Here is a 21583-nt window from a genome sequence, read left to right as displayed (position 1 = left end):
GCCTAATGGATTTGCTCTGCTCTACACAAATTGTTACATTTAATAAAGCAATCATGTATGCATCTATATGGCTTTAAGCACAAGATGTCAGCTGAGATAAGAAATTCTGGCCGAGCGCGGTGGCTCAAGCCTCTAATCCCAGCACTTTGGGAGGCCAAGGTGGGTGGATCATGAGGTCGGCAGATCGAGACCATCCTGGTCAACATGGTGAAACCCCGTCTCTACTAAAAATTACAAAAAATTAGCTGGGCACGGTGGCGCGTGCCTGTAATCCCAGCTACTCAGGAGGCTGAGGCAGGAGAATTGCCTGAACCCAGGGGGCGGAGGTGGCGGTGAGCCGAGATTGCGCCATTGCACTCCAGCCTGGGAAACAAGAGCGAAACTCCATCTCAAAAAAAAAAGAAATTCCTAATACTTTGTATTGGCCTGAGAATTGGGAATCTAGGGTCAGACTTTCACTTATTTCTTTTATTTATCCCTGGATGCAATATTCCACTTTTTATCCCTTATTTGCTTAGAAATTCAGAAATCTTCCATCTGCCTGAACATATTTTGATACCTAATCAAATATTACCTGTAAGAATCTATATAAAGCAAATGTTTTATCTAAAGATTTTAATTATGTTAACTTCTCTTTTTGTTATTTTTCAACCGCCATGCAAGGGACCTGTTACAATACTCAATAAGAGAAGAATTCAGACACGCTCATCTCAATTTTCAAGCAGGTGCTTCCCAGTCCCTGGCACATCTGGTTTTCCTTTATATAGAAAAGAGTTTGCCAGTCCACCATCATCTGCTTGTATCTTGGTTGGACTCTTTCCAGAAGATGGTATCAGGGAACAGCCCATTTGCACTCCTAATTTATAAATCACAGTCATCAAATCAGAGGAAAATATACATGTGCCATTCACTTATTTTCACACCAAATTTATCAATCTGAAACTGCCATAAAAAGAAGAAAGCTAATGAAATATATTCACATCTGCTTATGTCCCTATTTCCTCAGACTTGAAAACTGCTGGCCTTTATGAATTTGCTATTTTGTTTTGTTTTGTTTTGTTTTGAGATGGGGTCTTACTCTGTTGCCCAGGATGGAATGTTACTGTTTTCTTAAATCAAATTCTTTTCATTCAATCAACAAGCATTTACTGAACTCCTATAATAAGCAAAGTGCTATAGCCTTTTTAATCCTTCCTAAGAAAAATCAAAGGGGACTTATTCAGTGGGTTTAAGGCAGTGATAAGGGAATGTCAATTTCTATCTGAGTTTTCCAGTCAGTTTTAAGATAATCTCTTCTACATAAGAAGAAATAAGATAACTATGAGTAAAGAAGGGAAGGGAGAGAGGCAGTCAGCACCTGCTACCTGCCTAGCACTGGGCCAAGGACTGTATGTGGGTATAAGCTGTAGAACTCTTAAGCCTCTTAAGAACTAGAGAGGTATTTATTTTTCCCATTTTACAGACAAGGGAAAAGAAGCTTTAATCAGTTTCATAACTGTTCAAGATGATTCTCCCAGCTACATTATAGCTTATATCCTTAACAGATTCACCACAGGAAAATACTACTTGAATAACTTCAGAATTTAAACTAAGATCCAAAGTGAAAACCCAATGCTTGTTGTTGTCACTGTTATTGCATAACACCAAGATGCTGTAAATATCTCTGAACTGAGAAACTGCTTGAATGCTCCAAGTTGAGAAACTACTATCCTTTGTTGCTATAAATTCAGTTTTTCCCAGAATTGTGGGTTCAGTTCCCACCTGGGTAAGGAAGGAGCCCTTAATATTATGCCTTCCCTATGCCATGAAATCTTTTATGTGAATGAAATCTTTTTTTTACCTCCTGAAATTTTAAGATGAACTAAAGACAATTTTGCTATGACCCTCCAAACTCCTCAATATTGTCAAATGAAAGTCTGTAATTAATCTCTTTCAATTCTCTAGGAAATACAAATCAAGATAATTCTCTAGTTTTTATAATTTATTTGTTCTTAGTCAGTTGCTACTTCTTTTATATTCAAAAATTAAGCATATTATTGGTGTTTAGATAAAAAGAAAAAACACTGAAAAAATTACTCTTCCTAAGACTAATTGTGTCTAGATATAATTCATGGTAGGAATAATTCCTTTCTCTTATATTCTACCTCTTACCTCATTGTGATTTTAATGCAAAGGAATTCATGGGCATCCTTCAATACTTCTCTGCTTATTTGAAAGTTTTCTTCCCCTAGCTCTAAGATGTCTTTTAAAAATCCATTGGCTTTTTCACTGATTATGACTCTTACTTTAAGTAGAGCATTGTTATTTTCCAATTCTAACAGCAGACACAAGGAGAAGATTTAAACTTGGCAAAAGAATTGAAGTTAGATACTACACAAATAGGAAAAAAAGAACTTGAAATAACCAAGGAAGTTTTTTTTTTATTGCAGTAGATAGCCTTATAATGCCCACAGTAAAAGTAATAGATTTTTCAAAAACTGGGTCCTTTCTAGCAAAGTTCAACAAGTGCATGCAAATGGACATCTGTGAAATAAATCGGCTGCAGATGCAACACCTGGAAATGAGGTCAAACGGGAAGCCATTTGTTATCACAATCAATTATATCTGCAATCTATACAGGCTCCCCCATCATTTCAATGAATCTAGCTTAGGAATTTTAAAGACCCTGGTTCATTTGAAAAAAAAAATGATGAAAGGTTGACTGGAATATAATCCTTATGAAAGTACAAGCTTTGTATAGTTTAAGGACAAACTATACATGCTTTTAAATTTTAATTTCCTTACATTTGTGTATAATAATGAGACTGATTTTACTCAGTGTCTGAATTAACCTACATTAATAGCTAAACTATTTAAACTTCAGATTTTTAAAGCAGTATTGTGTTACAATTGCCCTTAGAAACCTAATGCCCCTAGTAACTACCTATCTATTCTTAGGAACCAATAGGGAACAATGAAGATCAGTTTATTTTCCTTTGAGTGTTTCTTATTCTTCTTACCATGACAATACTGATGGGAACTTACATCTCTTACATACTTCTAAGTAGTAGATTCCGTAATGCAGTACTACTTGGGAGCTCTCAAAACCTGACAGCCTCAGGAACCTGTCGTATGTCTACATCTTTTGCCATGGCTTCCTTTCAACAAAATTTTTGGTCCCATCAACATGGTTGCATTTTCTAAGCAGAAAATAATACTACTAGCATCCAGACCATTTGCGGTGGCTCACACCTGTAATCCTAGTACTTTTGGAGGCCAAGGCGGCTGGATTACTTAAGACCAGGAGTTTGAGACCAACCTGGCCAACATGGTGAAACCCCTGTCTCTACTAAAACTACAAAGGAATTAGCTAGGTGTGGTGTTCTGTGCCTGTCATCCCAGCTACTTGGGAGGCTGAGGCACGAGAATTCCTTGAACCTGGGAAGTGGAGGTTGCGGTGAGCAGAGGTTGTGCCACTGCACTCCAGCCTGGGTGACAGAGTGAGATTCTGTCTCAAAACAAAACAAACAAGCAAAAAAAAAACTACCAGCACCCAAACACAAGAATAGTAAGAATTAGAAAAATTCCAGATTCATCTTAATTTCCTCCCCCTACCTCAATCTACTCTCTTTTTAGGCTGTAATTCTACAGGGCTCCCCCAGCCACTGCCACTGCCCACCTCCCGGCCACCACAGGCCTGAAGTCAGAAGCCCAGAGAGCAAGGTGGATAAGCACAGCAGCTCAGAACGGGCTGTGGGCTCTGGCCCTGGCAGTCTCCACAGAGCACGGGAAACCAGCTATGAAATAAAACACCTGGCTCTTGTTTGATCCATGTCAGAACAAGATACTTTTATTAGTCCTAATACTAAACCTCCGTGAGATGAAATTTAAGAGAAGTTAGAAGAAATTGTCTTCCCTTGGTGATGTTCCCTAATTCATCAGCTTTATCATTGTACCAATATACAAAACTATATAAAAAGCACCTTAAAATAAGAATTCCTTCACCAAACAATTCTACATAGAATTATATAAAATATCTTATCTTATGAAAACATGGTCCTAGATGAAATGAAGTAAAATGTATACTAGAATATAAAAGTAAAGCTACTGTTCTCAAGTTAAAAGCAAATTTGGAAATAATATACTTACTACTTAATATCAGAAATCTACCTCTCTGTTACATTGTTCTTAAAATAAGTTATGATCCAAATGTGTTAGGCAGCCTCATCTGTTTTCATTATGAATGGAAGGGAGAATCCAGGAAATGCATGAGACTGTATCTCGTAATGATAGCTTCTTTAAAAATGAACTCAGTACTTTTTATGTGTGATCGTTCACTGCCTTATTTCTAGCTATTATAAGCCAGTTACCCAGTTTACTAAGTTGATTATTCCAGAATTTGTCCAAGCAAAAAGTTAAGCTGATGAGTATTTCCAGGGTCATCATCCATTTCCCTTTTTGAAAGAAGGTTCTAAATATGCCCTTTTCCAGTCTTCAGGCACCTCATCAGTCCTCCACGAGGTCTCAAAAATGATATCTAGCGGTTCTGTGAGGACTTCGGCCAATTCATTAAGTACTCTAGGATGCCGGCCATCGGGACCTGTGGATTTGAACATATCTGGGTTATTGAAGTTCTCCTTTACCCATTCTTCCCCTAGTCCATCATGGATTTCTGCTCCTGTTTTTAAGTCATACGTGTCCCTTACCACATGGACTTTTGAAAAACATCCCTAAGAGTTTTTGTTTGTTATCTATCGATTTTCTCTTTCAAGCTAATTAACGAAGAAGGTATTTTATCCTTGGTAAGCCTATATTTTGTTTAAAAAGGTCGACTTTGTTTTCTTTTTATGCTCCTTCCAAGAGAAGGAAACTTAAAAAAAGATTAGATAAAAGTATACCTTGTAATGGTTTGCATACCTGAGTCACATTACTCAGTACTATGCGTTAGCAACGTTAGTACTAGAGCAACAGTACTCTCATTACATTACACTGTGAGATGTTCCAAAGGTGACCTGTCTCATGCTGGAAGAGCACATATCTATCCAACTTGTAGTTGCAAGTACTAATTCGAAATGCGTCTTCCAAAGTAAAAATGATTCACAATCATATTTCATCACGATCATTTGTATGCATAAACAGTAACTTTTTCACATAGGCTTTTAAAAACCATAGTTATACATGAGCTGGAAAGAGGTTAATAAGAATTTCTTACAAAGCAGTAACCTCGTCGAATTCATTCGCTGTGTGGTCTTTGCCATCCAGATTCATATTATATTATACTTGGGTTTATATTATACTAATTATCTGCAAGCTCTGATAGATGTTGACAGTTTTAACCCCTTCATTGTCGCAATGATCCTTCTGAAATTGAAAGGCAGCAATGCATTGCAGGGCACTGGCCATCTGCCGTGGCTCTGCTGCATGCCCACAATCCCTTGACAGATCCAGATGGACAAAGAAAAGGAAGTAAAGGAAAGTTGGAAGGAAGAAGAAGAATGCCTGAGTCTTTCCTGAGAATTTAGTGCTGCTTGGATTCGACTGTTTGCTTATTTAATTGGAAAACTTTTGGAAAAAGGTAAATCCATTCTGTTCTCCTTTGTTTTGTTTTTCTAGTCTCTGTCTTTCCAACCTCTCCAAGCTTTGAAAGTGCCCCCAAAATAAAAATCCTATTGCAGACATCATCAAGACTCTTTAAAAGAAGAATTCCGCACATTTCTCTAGGGTACAGCAATTTGTTTTACTACCTGCCATTTTCACCCCTGCTCAAACAGCCACCTGCTGATGGCAATATGTTAGCTCATATGTCATTATTAATTAGTTTGGGTGACACCATCAGGCAATCACATCTAAATAGATGGAAAGCATTTATCCAGGTTCATGAAGTTTCTTTCTCCAGAGAATCAGACTAGTTTGCTGTAATACTAAGTAATGATATCTTACTACTAATTAATACAAATAGTCACCAAAATAAACCTATATCCAAACCAATGCCTCTATTAATCATCAGCTCTTGTTATAAATTGCAAAAAAGCAACCTTCAACCTATCTGAACAAACCAAGTTGTTGGGCTTTTTGGGAGAGAGAGGAGGAGTAAGGGGAAATTCTGTAGAGAAGGGAAGTTCCCTGAATATAAAGAAGGTAACACTGTTTGGTTTTTAATGCCCTAATAAATGAATACATGAAAAGGTGTTAACACCAAACATTACATTTACTATAGAGTACAAGAAAACTAGCTACTTGTGTCAGAAAAAATCCAGGAAAAGCCTTAGGTTATAGTGTCAGGGGTCACTCAGATGGCAGCAAGACTACTTCCAGGAAAAGAAAAGACCACAAAGGGAGTCAGATGTATCTTGAGGACATTCTCATTATAACGCAAGATTCCACATCTGTCCCATGTTCAATAGACTTCTGCCTGAAGTCAGAAACATGGTCTTGCCTGCCTTCAAAGGTCACTTTGCTCTAGAAACATAAAAATAAAGAAAATGCCTTTGGACAGATTATCAGCTAGCAAGCAAAGGCACCCTGAATATTAAACTCATCTAACGGAGTGGACAATGAGCTTATTTCAGAAATCTAACATCAAACTATCAGCCTCCAAAACCTCTCATGCCTTTGATTCCACGAAAACAAATCATATTCATTAAACAAGTCCAGCCTTGCAATCTGCTATTTTTCATTCTTTGGGGGAGAGGGTGGAGGGAAGATGAACAGGATTTCTGCAATGGGTCATGGAGAGTTTCAAGATGTGAGAGGAGTCGCAGAGAACAATAATTAGTGGAGCCCATGCTGCTTCATGACCATAGGAAATGTTGGTGATTTCCCCATCCCGAATGCTCTTTATTCTTTTCTGGCTGATCATATTGTGGTACACTGTGGCTGCTCTTGATAGGTCCCACTCTTCAAGTGGAACAGAAATGGACAGCTCTAAAATTCTGACAAGCTTGAAGGAGATAACTGCTGAAGATAACTCTTATGGGCAAACGTGCATTTCACAGAATGTATCACACATTTCTCATATTTCATTTTCCCCCTAAATTATCAGACACACTCTTACGAAGCAAAAAGAAAGCACTTTCTTCACTCTACCAAGAAAAACAATCATGTGTTCACATATATTCACAGTCTCCTTCCTTGGTTATCAAACTAGGTTGACTTAAAAATCATGGCCAGGCACGGTGGCTCATGGGAGGCACTTTGGGAGGCTGAGGCGGGAGGATCGCCTGAGGTCAGGAGTTTGAGATCAGTCTGACCAACATGGTGAAACCCTGTCTCTACTAAAAATACAAAAATTAGCGGGTTGTGGTGGTGGCAAGTGCCTGTAATCCCAGCTACTCGGGAGGCTGAGGCAGGAGAATCACTTGAACCCTGGAGGCAAAGGTTGCAGTGAGCTGAGACCACGCCATTCCACTCCAGCCTGGGTGACAGAGCAAGATTCCATCTCAAAAAAAAAAAAAAAAATTATGAAAGGCATTGATCCTTTCTCAAAATTCATGAAAACCAACCTCTGCAGTAATAAGTACCTAGTTATATTTTGGGTCTTAACACCCCTAATGTTTTGCATTTTTAAAGACAAGGTTTTTGTTGTTGTTTTTTAAAGTGATTGCCAGAATTTTCCTTGAAGTGTGCCAAATTATTATCCCCCTATTTCTAGGAAAATGTTGCTAAAAGGTTTATATCCCAGTTGGTCCAGTCTTCCCTATCTGACTTTGAGACCACTCTCAATCAGAGACTTCTTACATTTAAGCCACCCAAACCTAATTCTTGGGCTGTGACTTTCTCAGTTTCATTTGTTCTAGGCTTTTACGGGGTTTGAGGGGTCTCTCGTTATCAAGGTTTGTCAGTTCTCCCATGCCAAATCCCCTATCAATGTTAGAATTCTAATCTGAGAAGCAGGGCGAGGCAGTAAATGTTATTCAATGAATAAAGAAACTATTAACTTATGGTTAAAAATTAAGGTTCATGAGATTGCATTTTTTTCTCAGTTGATTACTCTGATTTTTAACTGACTTCAAGTCTGTTACTCTTTTTAGCTTGTGATTTTCCCCCTAATTAAAGGCAATCAGAGAGAGAGGCAGGCTAAACACCATTCAGAAGTCATTTCTCTATTGTGACATTATTCTAAAGGATGTAGCTCAATTGCAGCTGTAGAACCAGTTGACACACATTTTCCATATTTGGTTGCTAAAGAAATATAACCAGTGACTGTATGTTAACAGTATGTAAAATTTACACACAATTTGGGGGGGAAACTGTGTAACAAAAAAATTGATGATGGTAGGAGTGTTGCTTTCTATTCTTTTGGATAACACAGGGGAACAAAGCTGAGTCTTTGGGTGGTTGGTGATAAGACACAAGATTTTTTGACCTTATGACATACTCAACTTCAGTTTTCCAACATTCAGCCATGTCACACTGGCTATTACTATAGAACCGAGAAAGGTGGGAATCTGTGTGAAGAGAGGGCACTTAAATACATCCTCACTGTGACTGTCAATTTCTCCAAGAGCAAAATCCCTACATTTTACATGTGTTCATATCTCCTACAGGAACATTATATATAATGTCAGCCATTACTACCAGTGATCGATAAAATTGTCCCTACTATAATTTTTGCAAACATTTCTCACTAACCTAAGTTCCTATTGGAAAAATTTAGTCTAGAAAGTCAGATAGTCTTTACTGCCTACACAATAAAGAAAACATGATCAACATATGTTCACTGAGCCCATATGTGTCTTAATGGTCATCTTTCCTCTAAGCATCTCCTCTTTGGCTCCCACACGAGGGAAGGCTCAGGCTGGCTCCTGAACCCCAGTGGGCTGAAGGACACAACATTAGATTACACAAATAGCTGGCAATATACACATGTCCTGATAGGTTCTTTTCCTACTGAAAAGAGTCTTCTAGGGTACATTTTCTAAGATTCTGTGGAAAAGAAAAACGTTTGGCCTACTCCAGAATGATCCACATTATACTCTACACATATTTTCTTTTTTTGACTTTAGAAACAAACACCCCAATGCCACCCTAATTATAAACTCCTGCCTTCATCCGAGGTGTGTCCTTGGCAAGTGAAGATGTACTATTCTACTTCCTGGAAAAACTAAAGTAAATTATAATAAACTCCAGGCTTTTCACTGCCTCTTTCAGAGCCACACGAGTTATGAACTTTATTCAGGACTTTTCTGCAGCTTTCAGCAAAGGAAAAATACAGAGGAGAGGTTGGCTTGACATTTTCCTACTGCTTTTCCTTCAGAAAAAAAACCGATCAGGAACAAATTCAGAGTTTGAAAAACAAAAGCCTCTTTGTTTATGCTATCCTGGGGCACTAACTGATTTTATAATTTTTCCAACTGCAGAGCTATGCAAATTCCCTACTTTCTTAAAGTACTTTGCTGTACTCATCACTGACGCTTCTGAGAATACTAACTTCCCACACAAGAGACCAAGCCCCAGGACTGTGGTCTGCAAGCGGCAGCCAGTGCTCCCAGGGACAGCCGCTTCTGAGGCCAGCACCGCCTTACTGCCTGGAGTCAGGGCCATGCCTTATCTCGATCAGGAAGAAATGACTGGGAATTTAACTGTTGGGAATTTTGTACAGTACATTCAGTCATTATTTAATAATTAACAACTGATCACAATAAGAAATGGGGGCTAGGTCACCATTCTTTCAAGAAGTTTAACGGAACGATTAAGGAGGTATTTGGTAGTTGGAAAGGACAGTGATTTTAAGAACAAAGAGGGAGCTCAGGCGTATTTACAGACGAAGTGGAAGGATTCCATGGAGACAGACTAAATGCAAAAAACAAAGGTTTAATTCTGAACCATAGTTATCTCTTGGGTCGGAGTAGATAAAGTGGGGAGTTAGTCTTAGAGGGGAGACGGGTAATTCCTCATCAAAAGCAGAGGGAATGAAGACCAGATGGGTCAGTGGGCCCACACATTTGGAGGTGAATGGGAGAGGGAGGGAGGAAGTGTGTAGTGGACCACTTCTCAGTTCTGATGGGCCAAGGCTACCTGCAGAACTGGCCATGAGAGGGGCAAGGGCAGAGTTTCAAGGAGAAGTAGGGGAGATTCTAAAGTAGCCCCCAAGAGAACTGTGACAGGAATTCAATTGGACAGCTGCAGGAGATTGGATTGTTTGGAATCGCAGTGATAGGGGCCTTTAGATTTTTCCTCTGTCTTGTGATTCAAGTTCTCCAAATATCATCCAAAATCTCTTCAAGACACAGGCCTGTAATTATACAACACAAGCCCAGAACACAAATAGCCATCAATGCTGGAGTGTGCTGAATGCCAGTGTCTGTCCTCTACTGCAGTGCTTTAAAATATGGTGGGTCTTTGGATGCAGCACTGCTGTGGCTTGGCTCTCACCAGGCTCCTGGGCTCCTGGTGCTCACTTAAGGTTCTCATTCTCTCTCTCCTGTCTCTCTCTCTCTCATCAACCTACTCCACAGGAAAATCATCTATTATTATATACTAATGGTCTCTGAAATCACCGTTAACATTAATCTGCTAACTCGTACTTCAATTATCACCAACATAATTGCCATAACAGTATGCTTATAGAACATGCTATGATTATTATTACCTGCCTGCTCTAGCAACAGCAGCAAACGTCTACTAGTATTTACCCAGTGAACTCATTCTGTGCCTACCTCCCAGGGACTGTGATGAAAATGTCCACTTTTAAGTAATCACCTTTACTTCTTACCACAAGCCAAAGTGATAGTGATCCTAGACCCAACTTTGTAAATAAAGAATTGGAGGCTTTAAAGTGTAGACAAACTGCTAATCAGTGGCAGGGTGGTTCTGTCCAATGGCAAAGCCCACTTTATCGAAACTGCTTTCGTGCTCTGCAATCATTTTCTATTGGTAAGCTATAATGGTTGAAAAGTATCCCCCCCAACCCCAAATTCACATCCACCTAGAACCTCAGAATGTGGCCTTATTTGGAAAGAGAGTCTTTGCAGATGTTCTTAGTTAAGGATTTTGAGATGAAATTATCCCAGATTTAGAGTGGGCCCTGAACCCAATCCCTGGTGTCCTCATAAGAAAAGGACAGGAGAGGCCACAGGGACACACCGACAAGAGGCCAGGTGAAAACGGAAGCAGAGAGTGGAGTGGTGCGGCCACGAGCCAAGGAATGCCAGGAGCCACCGGAAGCTGGAAAAGACAAGGAGAGAGTCTCCCTGAGAGGCTCTGGAGGCAGCATGGCCTTGCTGACACCTTGATTTCAGATTTCTGGCTGTGAACTGTGAGAAAACAAACTTCTGTTGTTTCAATACACAGCTGGTGTTATTTTGTTACAGAAGCCCTAGAAAACACAGACTCCTTAGCAGGAAAGATAGGCTTTTAAATGCTGTTGGAAATATTTTTAATCCCTTCATTGTTTTTGGCGATAGATTCAAAGGTGATTTTAGCAAAAGGTATTTTATTTTTATTCAGAATATAAAATGTTATGTATAATGCCTATTTACTTATATTTAATGTCATAATTAAAAAGTTTGACTTCTTCCTATTCAATAAGTGATACATACAAACTGTTTAAATTATGAACGAAAAATATGATTTGTTAAAATACATTAAAAACTATATGTTTATATGTGGACTCCATGTACATTAATATGCAGACTGAGATTTAACTATTGGTTACAGATCAAAAATAGAAAAGAATCAAAGTTCAGAACTATTGTTTTTCTTTTGCTTAAAATATCCACTGGTTTATTATTTACTTGAATATTTGTGATTTATTTTATTTTTTTGAGACGGAGTTTCGCTGTTGTTACCCAGACTGGAGTGCAATGGCTTGATCTCGGCTCACCGCAACCTCCGCCTCCTGGGTTCAAGCAATTCTCCTGCCTCAGCCTCCCGAGTAGCTGGGACTACAGGTGCGTACCACCATGCCCAGCTAATTTTTATATTTCTGGTAGAGACAGGGTTTCACCTTGTTGAGCAGGATGGTCTCGATCTCTTGACCTTGTGATCCACCCGCCTCGTCCTCCCAAAGTGCTGGGATTATAGGCGTGAGCCACTGCGCCCCGCCTTTGTGATTTATTTTAAATTCAAGACAAGAGAGAAGGTTTTTGTGGCCGCTTCCAAGTGTTGCTCTATAAATAACATACAATCGTTGTAGATATAATTTATTTCTGATAAAATAAAATTGAAAATAATTGCCAATATTTTTGTTTTTATATTAGTTATTGAAGAATGAGAGTTTAATGTGTGATGTAAGCATATTTGAGATCTACAAAGTTTTCATTTTAAAGATAAAAATATTTAAGTAATTAAGTAATTTAAGTAAGATAAAAATATTTAAGTAATTTAAGAAACTTGAAGTATCAGGTTCACTTTATTTATTGAATGAAACAGTCACTATTCCCAACCTGGAAAATTTTCTGTAATTTGCTAACAGCTCAGAAACCTCCACTTGAGAAACACTGCAATGTCGTATCCCAGCCATTCTCTAGTTTTGGTTCTAGGAGAGATTTGAATTATTAAAAATTATTGAGGATCCCAAAGAGATTTTGTTTTATGGGTTAAAACTCTTGATGTGTACTGGATTTTAAATTATAACTGTAAAATATTTAAAATATGTATTTAATTCATTTAAAACATGAGTAAATGCATTACATGTTATCTTAAATATTTTTTATAAAAAATAAATATATATTCTCCCCAAAATTAAGAAATATGGCATTGCTTTACATTTGTACATATCTCTAAATGTCTCTTTACATTTAATCTGTGGCAATATGTTTTTAGTTGAAGTATGTGAAGCAAATCTGGCCTAACACAGATGTGTCACTGAGAAAGTAGAGAGTATCTGAACAGACTTTTCTGATAAATAATTGTAGATATTGAAAAGTCACTTGCCATGTGAAATTTGCCATAGCAGTGAACTTTTCTTACTGTTTTACATTAAAATCATTGGTCAATCTACTTTTAATTGATTTTTCCCCATACATCATTTTATGATATCATGTATTAGTCATTTGGAAATATTCAGTTTCTGAGTTATGCAGGTCTTCCAAATGTTGACACATATCATTATTCAATATATTTTAAAAATCACATGTTAATATCACCACCCAAAGTAGTCTTATCAAAAAAATCTTTAGGCAGTATGAAACAATCAAGCTCACTGGGGCAAATGTAAGTTTTCTGAAACTCTTGTTTTTACTTGAACATTCAAATTTTATCATTAACAATAGACACTGTCAATTATCTTTCTTGAAGTATCAGGTTCACTTTATTTATTTATTTGAGACGGAGTTTTGCTCTTGTTACCCAGGCTGGAGTGCAATGGCGTGATTTCAGCTCACCGCAACCTCCGCCTCCTGGGTTCAGGCAATTCTCCTGCCTCAGCCTCCTGAGTAGCTGGGATTACAGGCACGCACCACCATGCCCAGCTAATTTTTTGTATTTTTAGTAGAGACAGGGTTTCACCATGTTGACCAGGATGGTCTCGATCTCTTGACCTCGTGATCCACCCGCCTCAGCCTCCCAAAGTGCTGGGATTACAGGCATGAGCCACCGCGCCCAGCCACTTTAGTTATTTTTAAGAAATCTGCCAAATACCCAAGCCTAAATAAGATGGCTTGTCTCTCAGTTGTTCTTTCAAGTGAAATGGTTTTACATGTAAAGAACAGCCAGTTCAGCCAGGAACTCACACAAGAGCACAAGCGGTTGGCATGGAGACAAGAGCTACAACCCAAGTCTATTTGCAGCAGAAGTGCTCTATGAGCAGTTCTCATTTTGTCACATGGAATATTCAAAAATCATGTAGACAGAGGTTGAGATTTAATAAACATTAATTTCTACTGCTTCATCAAGGCTATTTTAGGGAAAAATGGCTTCTTTTGGCACGTGTATTTGGGTGTACGTATGGGTGAAGAATACAGTAAGTACTAAGACAGTGTGATGCTAACATTTTTATCCACTGTTCCTTTTGTGCTGCCAGTACAAATGTCCTCCCAATGAAAAAGGCAAATAACATCACATTATAGTGTTATTATGACATAATTATTAGCTTGCAGACCCCCTGAAAGGGCCCTGGGAATGACACTTTGAGAACCATTGCTCTATACCACTTCCGGATATGAGAAGTCAAGGTAGGGTATCACAAAATCAGCATCAAGCATCAAACTAACTTGTCAGTCTGAAATAGAATTCTGCCCGTTCAAATGATAGCTCTATCCTAGCAATGGCTCCACATTCACTCTTCTGGCTCTCATCTGGCTCAGCCCAAGAACTAGGAAGTCTGGAACCTTCCTGCCATTAGGTGAGATGATTTTTCTCTCCTGTCTGTTGAGGTGGTTGCAAAGATGGCTGCTGTGCCTGGAAAAAACATGCTTCTCTGATGCACTGTGCTTGTCAGCCATGCCAATAACAAGAGCTTTTGAAGTGACCCAGCAATTCTGAGTGCAGCTAGCCTGCCACATCAAAATAGCCTGTGGCCTCCTGGCCACAAAGCTCAGTTCCCCAAACACTGAGACCTGGTCTCCACTGGACATGACCTCAGCTGATGAATTAGAATAGGCAAGGAAGCAAGACAACAGCCAATCGTCTTTCGCAATTCTTTCCCAGGCACATTTGCATGTTGATATGGTTTGACTGTGTCCCTACCCAAAACTTATCTTAAATTTTAGTTCCCATAATTCTCATGTGTCATGGGAGGGACCTGGTGGAAGGTAATTGAATCATGGAGGTGGTTACCCCCATGCTGCTGTTCTCATGATAGTGAGTTCTCATGAGATCTGATGGTTTTATAAGGGACTTTTCCCTCTTTTGCTCAGTACTTTTCCTTCCTGCCATCATGTGGAAAAGGACATGTTTGCTTTGCCTTCTGCCATAATTGTAAGTTTCCTGAGGCCTCCCAAGCCCTATAGATCTGTCAGTCAATTAAACCTTTTACCCTTTTGAATCACCCAGTCTCAAGCAGTTCTTTAAAGCAGTGTAAGAACGGACTAATACATATGTTTAGTGGCAGCCAGAATGAAGGAAGTCCAGGGTACCCGTGATGTTTTCTGTCTTATTACCACGTGTCCAATTTTGGCAGGGCTGAGAAAGGACACTTTCAGACTTCTCAGAAAAACAACATGCTGTGATGTCGGTTTCAAGTTAGACTACAGCTAACTGCTATAAAAGAGCAGTGCTTGTAAAGTCATCTGAATAACACTTAAGACGTTGACCTTGTCCAAAAGAACTTGGAAGAAACGTAAATGGGCTACCTAAAGCAAGAAAACACGTAAATAGGACTGAGTTCTATCATGCCTTGTAGGCCTTACCCATACAGGCTGGCTGCTATGCAGTACCAATTCCTAGGGGAAGGTTTAGGAGCAAAGTCCAGATCAAGGGACCTCTCAGCTATTGTCCAAGATAAGCTTATGCCATTGTGTCCAGATGACACTGTGTTCAGAGTGGGTTCACAGTGGTTATAGGGTATTTGGGTTTGTATATGAGAGAGAGATATACAGAAACAGAGAAAACAATTTGGGAGTTGGGGTAGGGAGTGGAGAATACATGAAGCATACTACCTTAAACCAAACCAGACAGCCTCCAGATATTCCCCAGCAGTCATCCCATCCCTTCCTGCCAGAACAGAAATGAAGTCCCCTGGGGGAAGCAGAACAGGGCAAGGGATCTGCTCAGACTCTGGATTCAAAGCCCAGCTCTGCCATTTCCTGGATGGATGGCCTTGGGCATGTTACCCAACCTAACCATTCTCTGCTTCAGTTCACCATCTACAAAATGGGAACCAGAGTAGTATCTACATTCCAGAGGGTTATTATGAGGACTAAATGGGCTAATGTCTGCAAGACTGTTTAGAACAGTATCTGGCACTGTGGAAGCCTATGTAACTGTATGGATGATTTTTCCAGTGCCTGTCCTATACAAAGACCTGGAATTATATATTCTAGTTCAATCACTGAGTGATGTAAACCCGCCCCTAAGGAGCCATAGATACGCACATCTTTAGAACAAAAACATAATGGATGTTCAGCAGCATTATTAAGTTAGTCATCCACAAATGTTATTAGAATAAATCATGAATAATGTGTATGCTTTAAGCACTGTTTAGTCATTAACTTTAAAATTTTTCATTTAGCTTTGTGAAGCATGCCCTATAGAACATAACTATCATAGTAGCTCTCAACTTGTTGAAGCATAAAGACCTCTTTAATTGTTTCTAAAAACATAGACTGCCCCTCCACACCCCCGCCTCACACAGGCATATGTGTGCATGTGCACAAACACACACAGAGTCACCTTACTGCTAGGCTTTTCTTATTTTCCTGCTACTTTTTGATTGAGAAAAAGTACTGCTTTGAAAGTGACCAAAAATTTAAGAACACCTTCAAATGTATTTATATAAAACATTACGTATGCAAATGTGCACTGACAAAAGTTGGTCCCCAAATAGGTTCTAGGAATCTTCTATTAATTCCTCAAGGGTCTGTGTTCTATGGATTGGGAGCCACTTTCCCAGGAGAATGGTATGTTCTGAATTGGAATTGGATTCTTAAAGAAATTCAATTCCATTAAAATAAAAATTCCTTAACTGAGTAAAAGTTAAACCCCAGAATCCCAACTTCAAATATAACATGGAGTGGTCTCCACATGCTTGCATTGGTTAATGTACAGCAGGCAAGGGGTCTTTACAGTGTTATGTCAAGAAGCAAAAGGCCAACATTTTATCTGTCTTCTCTCAGAATAGCTGGATTTCCTCTCACATAATCTCCCGCAGTTGGCCTTAAAACATTTCATTGTTACTACTTCAGGAATCTGACTCACCGCAGCAAAGACATTAAACAGCAAAGATAATCCCTGTAGTTTCTACAGGAACCTCAATTCCAGAGATAAAACAGAAAGGACCCAAATCTCCTAGAACTAATAGGAAACCATGGAAACATCCCAGTGCAAGAACACAGAAGCTCAATGGGTTGGGTGCTTTCCAGAAAACATAAACTAGGATAACAACGATTTTAGAAACTTTCTTCTGCTGATAGGAGCTTCCTCTGTGTGACATAGATCACAAACCCAAACACTGACTTCTGTTTTTCAGATTTAAAAGTATTAAATATATATATGAATTAAAATGTTAAAATACATATATACATATAAAATACATATAGATGTATATATACACCTGCTGAAATTGTATTTGAAAATAAGGTCCTCAATTCTTTTCTTCTATGCTTTTCATTTCCTTTGAGATCAAATAAAAATATAACCTTTCACATTACCACATTTTACTATGACTTCAAAGGAGTTTTTTGTATTTTAGGACACAATGTGCAAAATCATGCTATTTAACACTACATTATATTCACACATCATGCAAGTTAAATAAAGACACCTTGCTGGTTTCTTAATATAGATTCAGCTAAGATTAGTTATGCATCTGCCACCTTAACATTCAGATTGGGGATAGAAAAAAAAGCCTTAGTTAAAAATCATGCTTGCATGGTAAGTGCTTAGAATTTCATGGTTCATTTAAGAGCACCACAATCAAGAACTTAATTATGTTAAAAGAGAATGGTATCTTCTTAACAGACAAAATTACATTCCCCCTTAATTTCTCTCCTTCACCCCACAAAGTAGATCATTTTCCTTAACCTCTTGTTTTTTGACCTATGAAATAAGAAAGTTAGCTAGATGATTTTAAGATTTGGTTCTGTCATGCTGTGATTTATGATTCTAGGGAATAGACTGACAAAGAGGCCAAAAGGGAACAGAGCCTCCTCGCTATGAGAATTCGGCCAATTCAATTCCTAAACAAAAAAAAAATACTTCCCTTGGCACCTAACAACTAAAGTGTGCCCCAGGGCACTGTCAGTGGTCTGAGAACCTGGAGCAGAAGGGCAGCAAGGTATTACAGAATGACAGCTCTGCCATACCCTCTTTTGTGGTTTCACATTGAAACATGCGTCTAACAACATGCTACTCAACAAATCACTGAATGTCAAAAAACATGGATTCCTCCAACCAAAATCTATGTGTTATGGCACCAGGATGGACCGAGAACTAATAATGGGCGTGGTTATATATATATTATATATATATTATATATATATATATATATAATCTATCTATATATATATATATATATATATAAGAGGTACAAGTGCAGTTTTGTTACATGGACATATTGAGTAGTGGTCAAGTTTGGGCTTTTCTTCATCTGTCACCCCAATAATGTACACTGTTCCCATTAAGAAATTTCTCATCCCTCACCCCTGCCCACCTCACACCCTTCGAAGACTCCAATGTCTGTTACTCCACATTCTGTGTCTATTTGTACACATTGCTCAGCCCCCACCTTAAAAGTGAGAACATGCTGCTTTTCACTTTCTGTTTCTAAATAGTTTAACATAATGGCCTCCAATTCCATCTACATTGCTGTAAAAGAAATGATTTTATCCTTTTATATGGCTGAATAATATTCCACTATGTATATATACCACATTTAAAATCTAGTCATCCATTCGTGGATACTTAGGTTGATTCCATATCTTTGCCATTGTGAATAGTGCTGTGATAAACATACAACTTCAGGTATCATTCAATATAATAATTTCTTTTCCTTTGGGTAAATATCCAGTAGTGGGATTGCTGGATCAACTGGTGGTTCTATTTTTAATTATTTAAGAAATCTCCATACTGTTTTCCATAGAGATTATATTAATTTACATTCCCACCAACAGGGTATAATTTCTTTCCCTTCAACATGCTATTTTTTTGACGTTTTTTTTTTTTAAGACAGGGTCTCATTCTGTTGCCCAGGCTAGAGTGCAGTGATCACAGCACACTGTAACATCAAATCCCTGAGCTCAAGCAATCCTTTTTCCTCAGCCTCCCAAGTAGTTCAAACTACAAGCAGTAGACCACCATGCCCGTCTAATTGTTATTTTTTGAGACAAGCGTCTTGCTATGTTGCCCAGGCTAGTCTCAAACTCTTGGGCTCAAGTGATCCTCCCGCCTTAGCCTCTCCCAGTGTGGGGATTACAGGTATGAGGCATCACATATGGCCTATTTTTGAATGTTTAATAATAGCCAGGTAATGGAAGATCAATGGTGGAGAGAGGAACTTATTTTTAGATCAGCAAATCTAATAATAACTTCCAGTCTAAGTAGCAAACTGTTTGTGTTTTATAAGTTATTATAAATGGACAGTATAATCCTCCATGCTATAGAAGTAAATAATTTGCTATTTTTGAATATTGTGGATAATATTCAAGTTGGTTCAATTCAAAGAGAGTCTAACTGGTGATGAGTCACGTTCTCCCAGTAAACAAAGCATGAGACAAAGGCTTATAGGTAGATAGTTTGCTTGGGAATGTGATCCCAGAGAGTTAAAGGAAGGAGAGAGGGAAACAAAGGAAAGAAAGCCCAACACCCATGTGATGCTGAAGGGGTTGGCTGCTTGGTGATGTGCTGCTCTCTTATGTGAAACCTTTCCAGGAGCCTTAGGAAATGCATCTCAGAGCTGCGCATGAAAAAGTATCAAGAGAGAAACATTTATCCATCACCTTCCATTATCTGCTTGTCAAGATTTGTCTTATGGGTGTTAATATCCTTGCACTTCCTGCTTATACATGTATAAGTGCCTAGTCAGCTCCCACAGGAGTACATGACAAAGTTAGAGGAGCCTCTGGAGAGAAAGCAAGAAGCCCATGCCTAAACTAATGAGCTGCTAGGGTGCACGTATATGATGCTGGTTGAAACTTGTGCAGAACTGTTTGCTCAGCGGTGGCTGCAATACGAATTCAGGCCCAGATGATTTGAATTGGTGCACGTGAGTATCAGGCTATGTGTATCAGTTAGGATGGGCCAGTTCTGCTGCAGTAACAAATGACCTCACAATTTCAATGGCTTACAACAAAGGTTTATTTTTCACTCATGCTATAAATCCAATGTGGGTCAGCTATGGTTCTGTGTCATTTTCTTCATTCCAGGACCAAAGCTGACAAAACATTCTCTATCAGGATCACTGCCAGTCACTGTGACTAATGAAAAAGATTTAATTTGTGAACCATGCAGTTTTGTAAAGCTTCTGTCTGGAAGAGAGCCACATCACTTCTGCTCACCTTTCATTTACCAAGGCATGTCAGAGTTCAAAGGGGTAAGACACTTAATACTCCTGCAGGGAGGGGAAATGCAAGAAAGGTGATTTCAAGAGGAGAAACATAATCAGTCATACAGTGCCTTCACTTTCATGGGGAGAAAGCCAAGGAAGGGTAAGAACAACAATTCACTCTGGGAGACCCTGTGCAAATTCCTTCATAGCACCATCTTCTCTTTCAGCACATGGCCACCCAATATTTTAGAAATATTAAGTCCTAATCAAGAAAGTAGATCATTTTAAGTAGATCATTTTCCAAAGGGGAAACAAAAGGCATAGAGGATATCTTTGGGAGAAGCATTTGAAAGCCTTTGTAATTCCTATACTGTACATTTCTTCATTTTATAGACGTTGAGATGAGTTCAGTTCTCATAATCACAAATGAATTGACTTCAAAGCAAGTTAACGACAGGCCTGGGACTAGGACTTGGTTCTCTGTATTTCCCATTCTGGGGTAAAATTAACAGGGAACATTATGGTCATAATTCTATATTCAAATTGGGAAGCAGAGACTAAACAATTAGACATGTAACACAGATAATTTCAAATTCTGCCACGTTCTAGAAAGACAGTAAGAGAGTGATATGATAATGAGTGGCGGCATACTGAAATGATGGTCTCTCTGAGGAGGCAACATGTACAAAATATCATTAAAACACTTATGTAAAATCACAACCTGATTTTTAATAATAGTTAGCAACATTATCCTCTAAGGGACACTGTTCATCTATTAAGACCTCTGAATGGATTTCACCCTCTGTGCTGTCTCTCTACTTCCCACTCCCCACTAAATCTCTCTCTCTCTTAATTGGTCATTATTATATTTTTTTCTAGCTGAACTTATTAAATGAGATTTTATGAGTGCTGTTCTTAATTTGAAAATCAAGCAAGTAAACTATTTTATATGCCCATTACCTAACTTAAGTTGCTTTTTAAGTATTTTCTGTATATCAAGAAGCCTTTAAAAGAAAATTTATCTTCTCTCCCCACCAGCTTCACCCACCTCCTCTTCCCCTACCAGGATCTAATTCTTGTTGAAGAAAGATTTCTTACTTTTCAATTCTGCATTTGGGCAAAACTACAGGTTCCATTAAAAACTTCCTCCCTAAGCTATCTTGGACAGAAATATATGCAGTCAACAGATTTCTAAGAATGGCCCCAGTGATTCTTGTTCCTTCATAATCCCTGCCTTTCAAGTGTGGGTAGAACCTGTGATAATATGATAAATGTCACTCCCATGATGAGGTTACAGTATGTGACAAAAGGGAGATTATTCTCTTGGGTTGGCCTAATCTAATACCTTGAGCCCTTTAAAGACTTAGTGTTTCTCTGTCTGGAAAATAAGAAGTCAGAGAAATTCAAAGCTTGAGAAGAACTCAACCCACCATTGCTGGTTTGAAGATGGAGGGTGCCATGTGAAAAGGACTGAGGGCAGCCTCAATGGGAACCTCCTAACTGCAGCTCAAAGGAATTTTC

The 21583-nt window shown here is 38.6% G+C and overlaps 1 protein-coding gene across 1 annotated transcript in view; it reads right to left on the bottom strand.

Annotated features, from left to right (window-relative positions):
- Positions 1-1039: 1039 nt before the first annotated feature.
- Positions 1040-21583, bottom strand: part of SAMD5 (sterile alpha motif domain containing 5) — a 58536-nt gene continuing 37992 nt past the window's right edge. Inside the window, exon 2 of the mRNA XM_054254500.2 lies at positions 1040-4579. Coding sequence (XP_054110475.1) covers positions 4517-4579 — 63 coding nt within the window. The 3' untranslated portion in view covers positions 1040-4516. The remainder of the gene's footprint in view (positions 4580-21583) is intronic.

The sequence above is a fragment of the Callithrix jacchus genome, chromosome 4, assembly GCF_049354715.1.
Source record: "Callithrix jacchus isolate 240 chromosome 4, calJac240_pri, whole genome shotgun sequence".
NCBI lineage: Eukaryota > Metazoa > Chordata > Mammalia > Primates > Cebidae > Callithrix > Callithrix jacchus.
The sequence above is the reverse complement of the archived record's forward strand: the minus strand, read 5'-3'. Positions and strand labels throughout refer to the sequence as shown.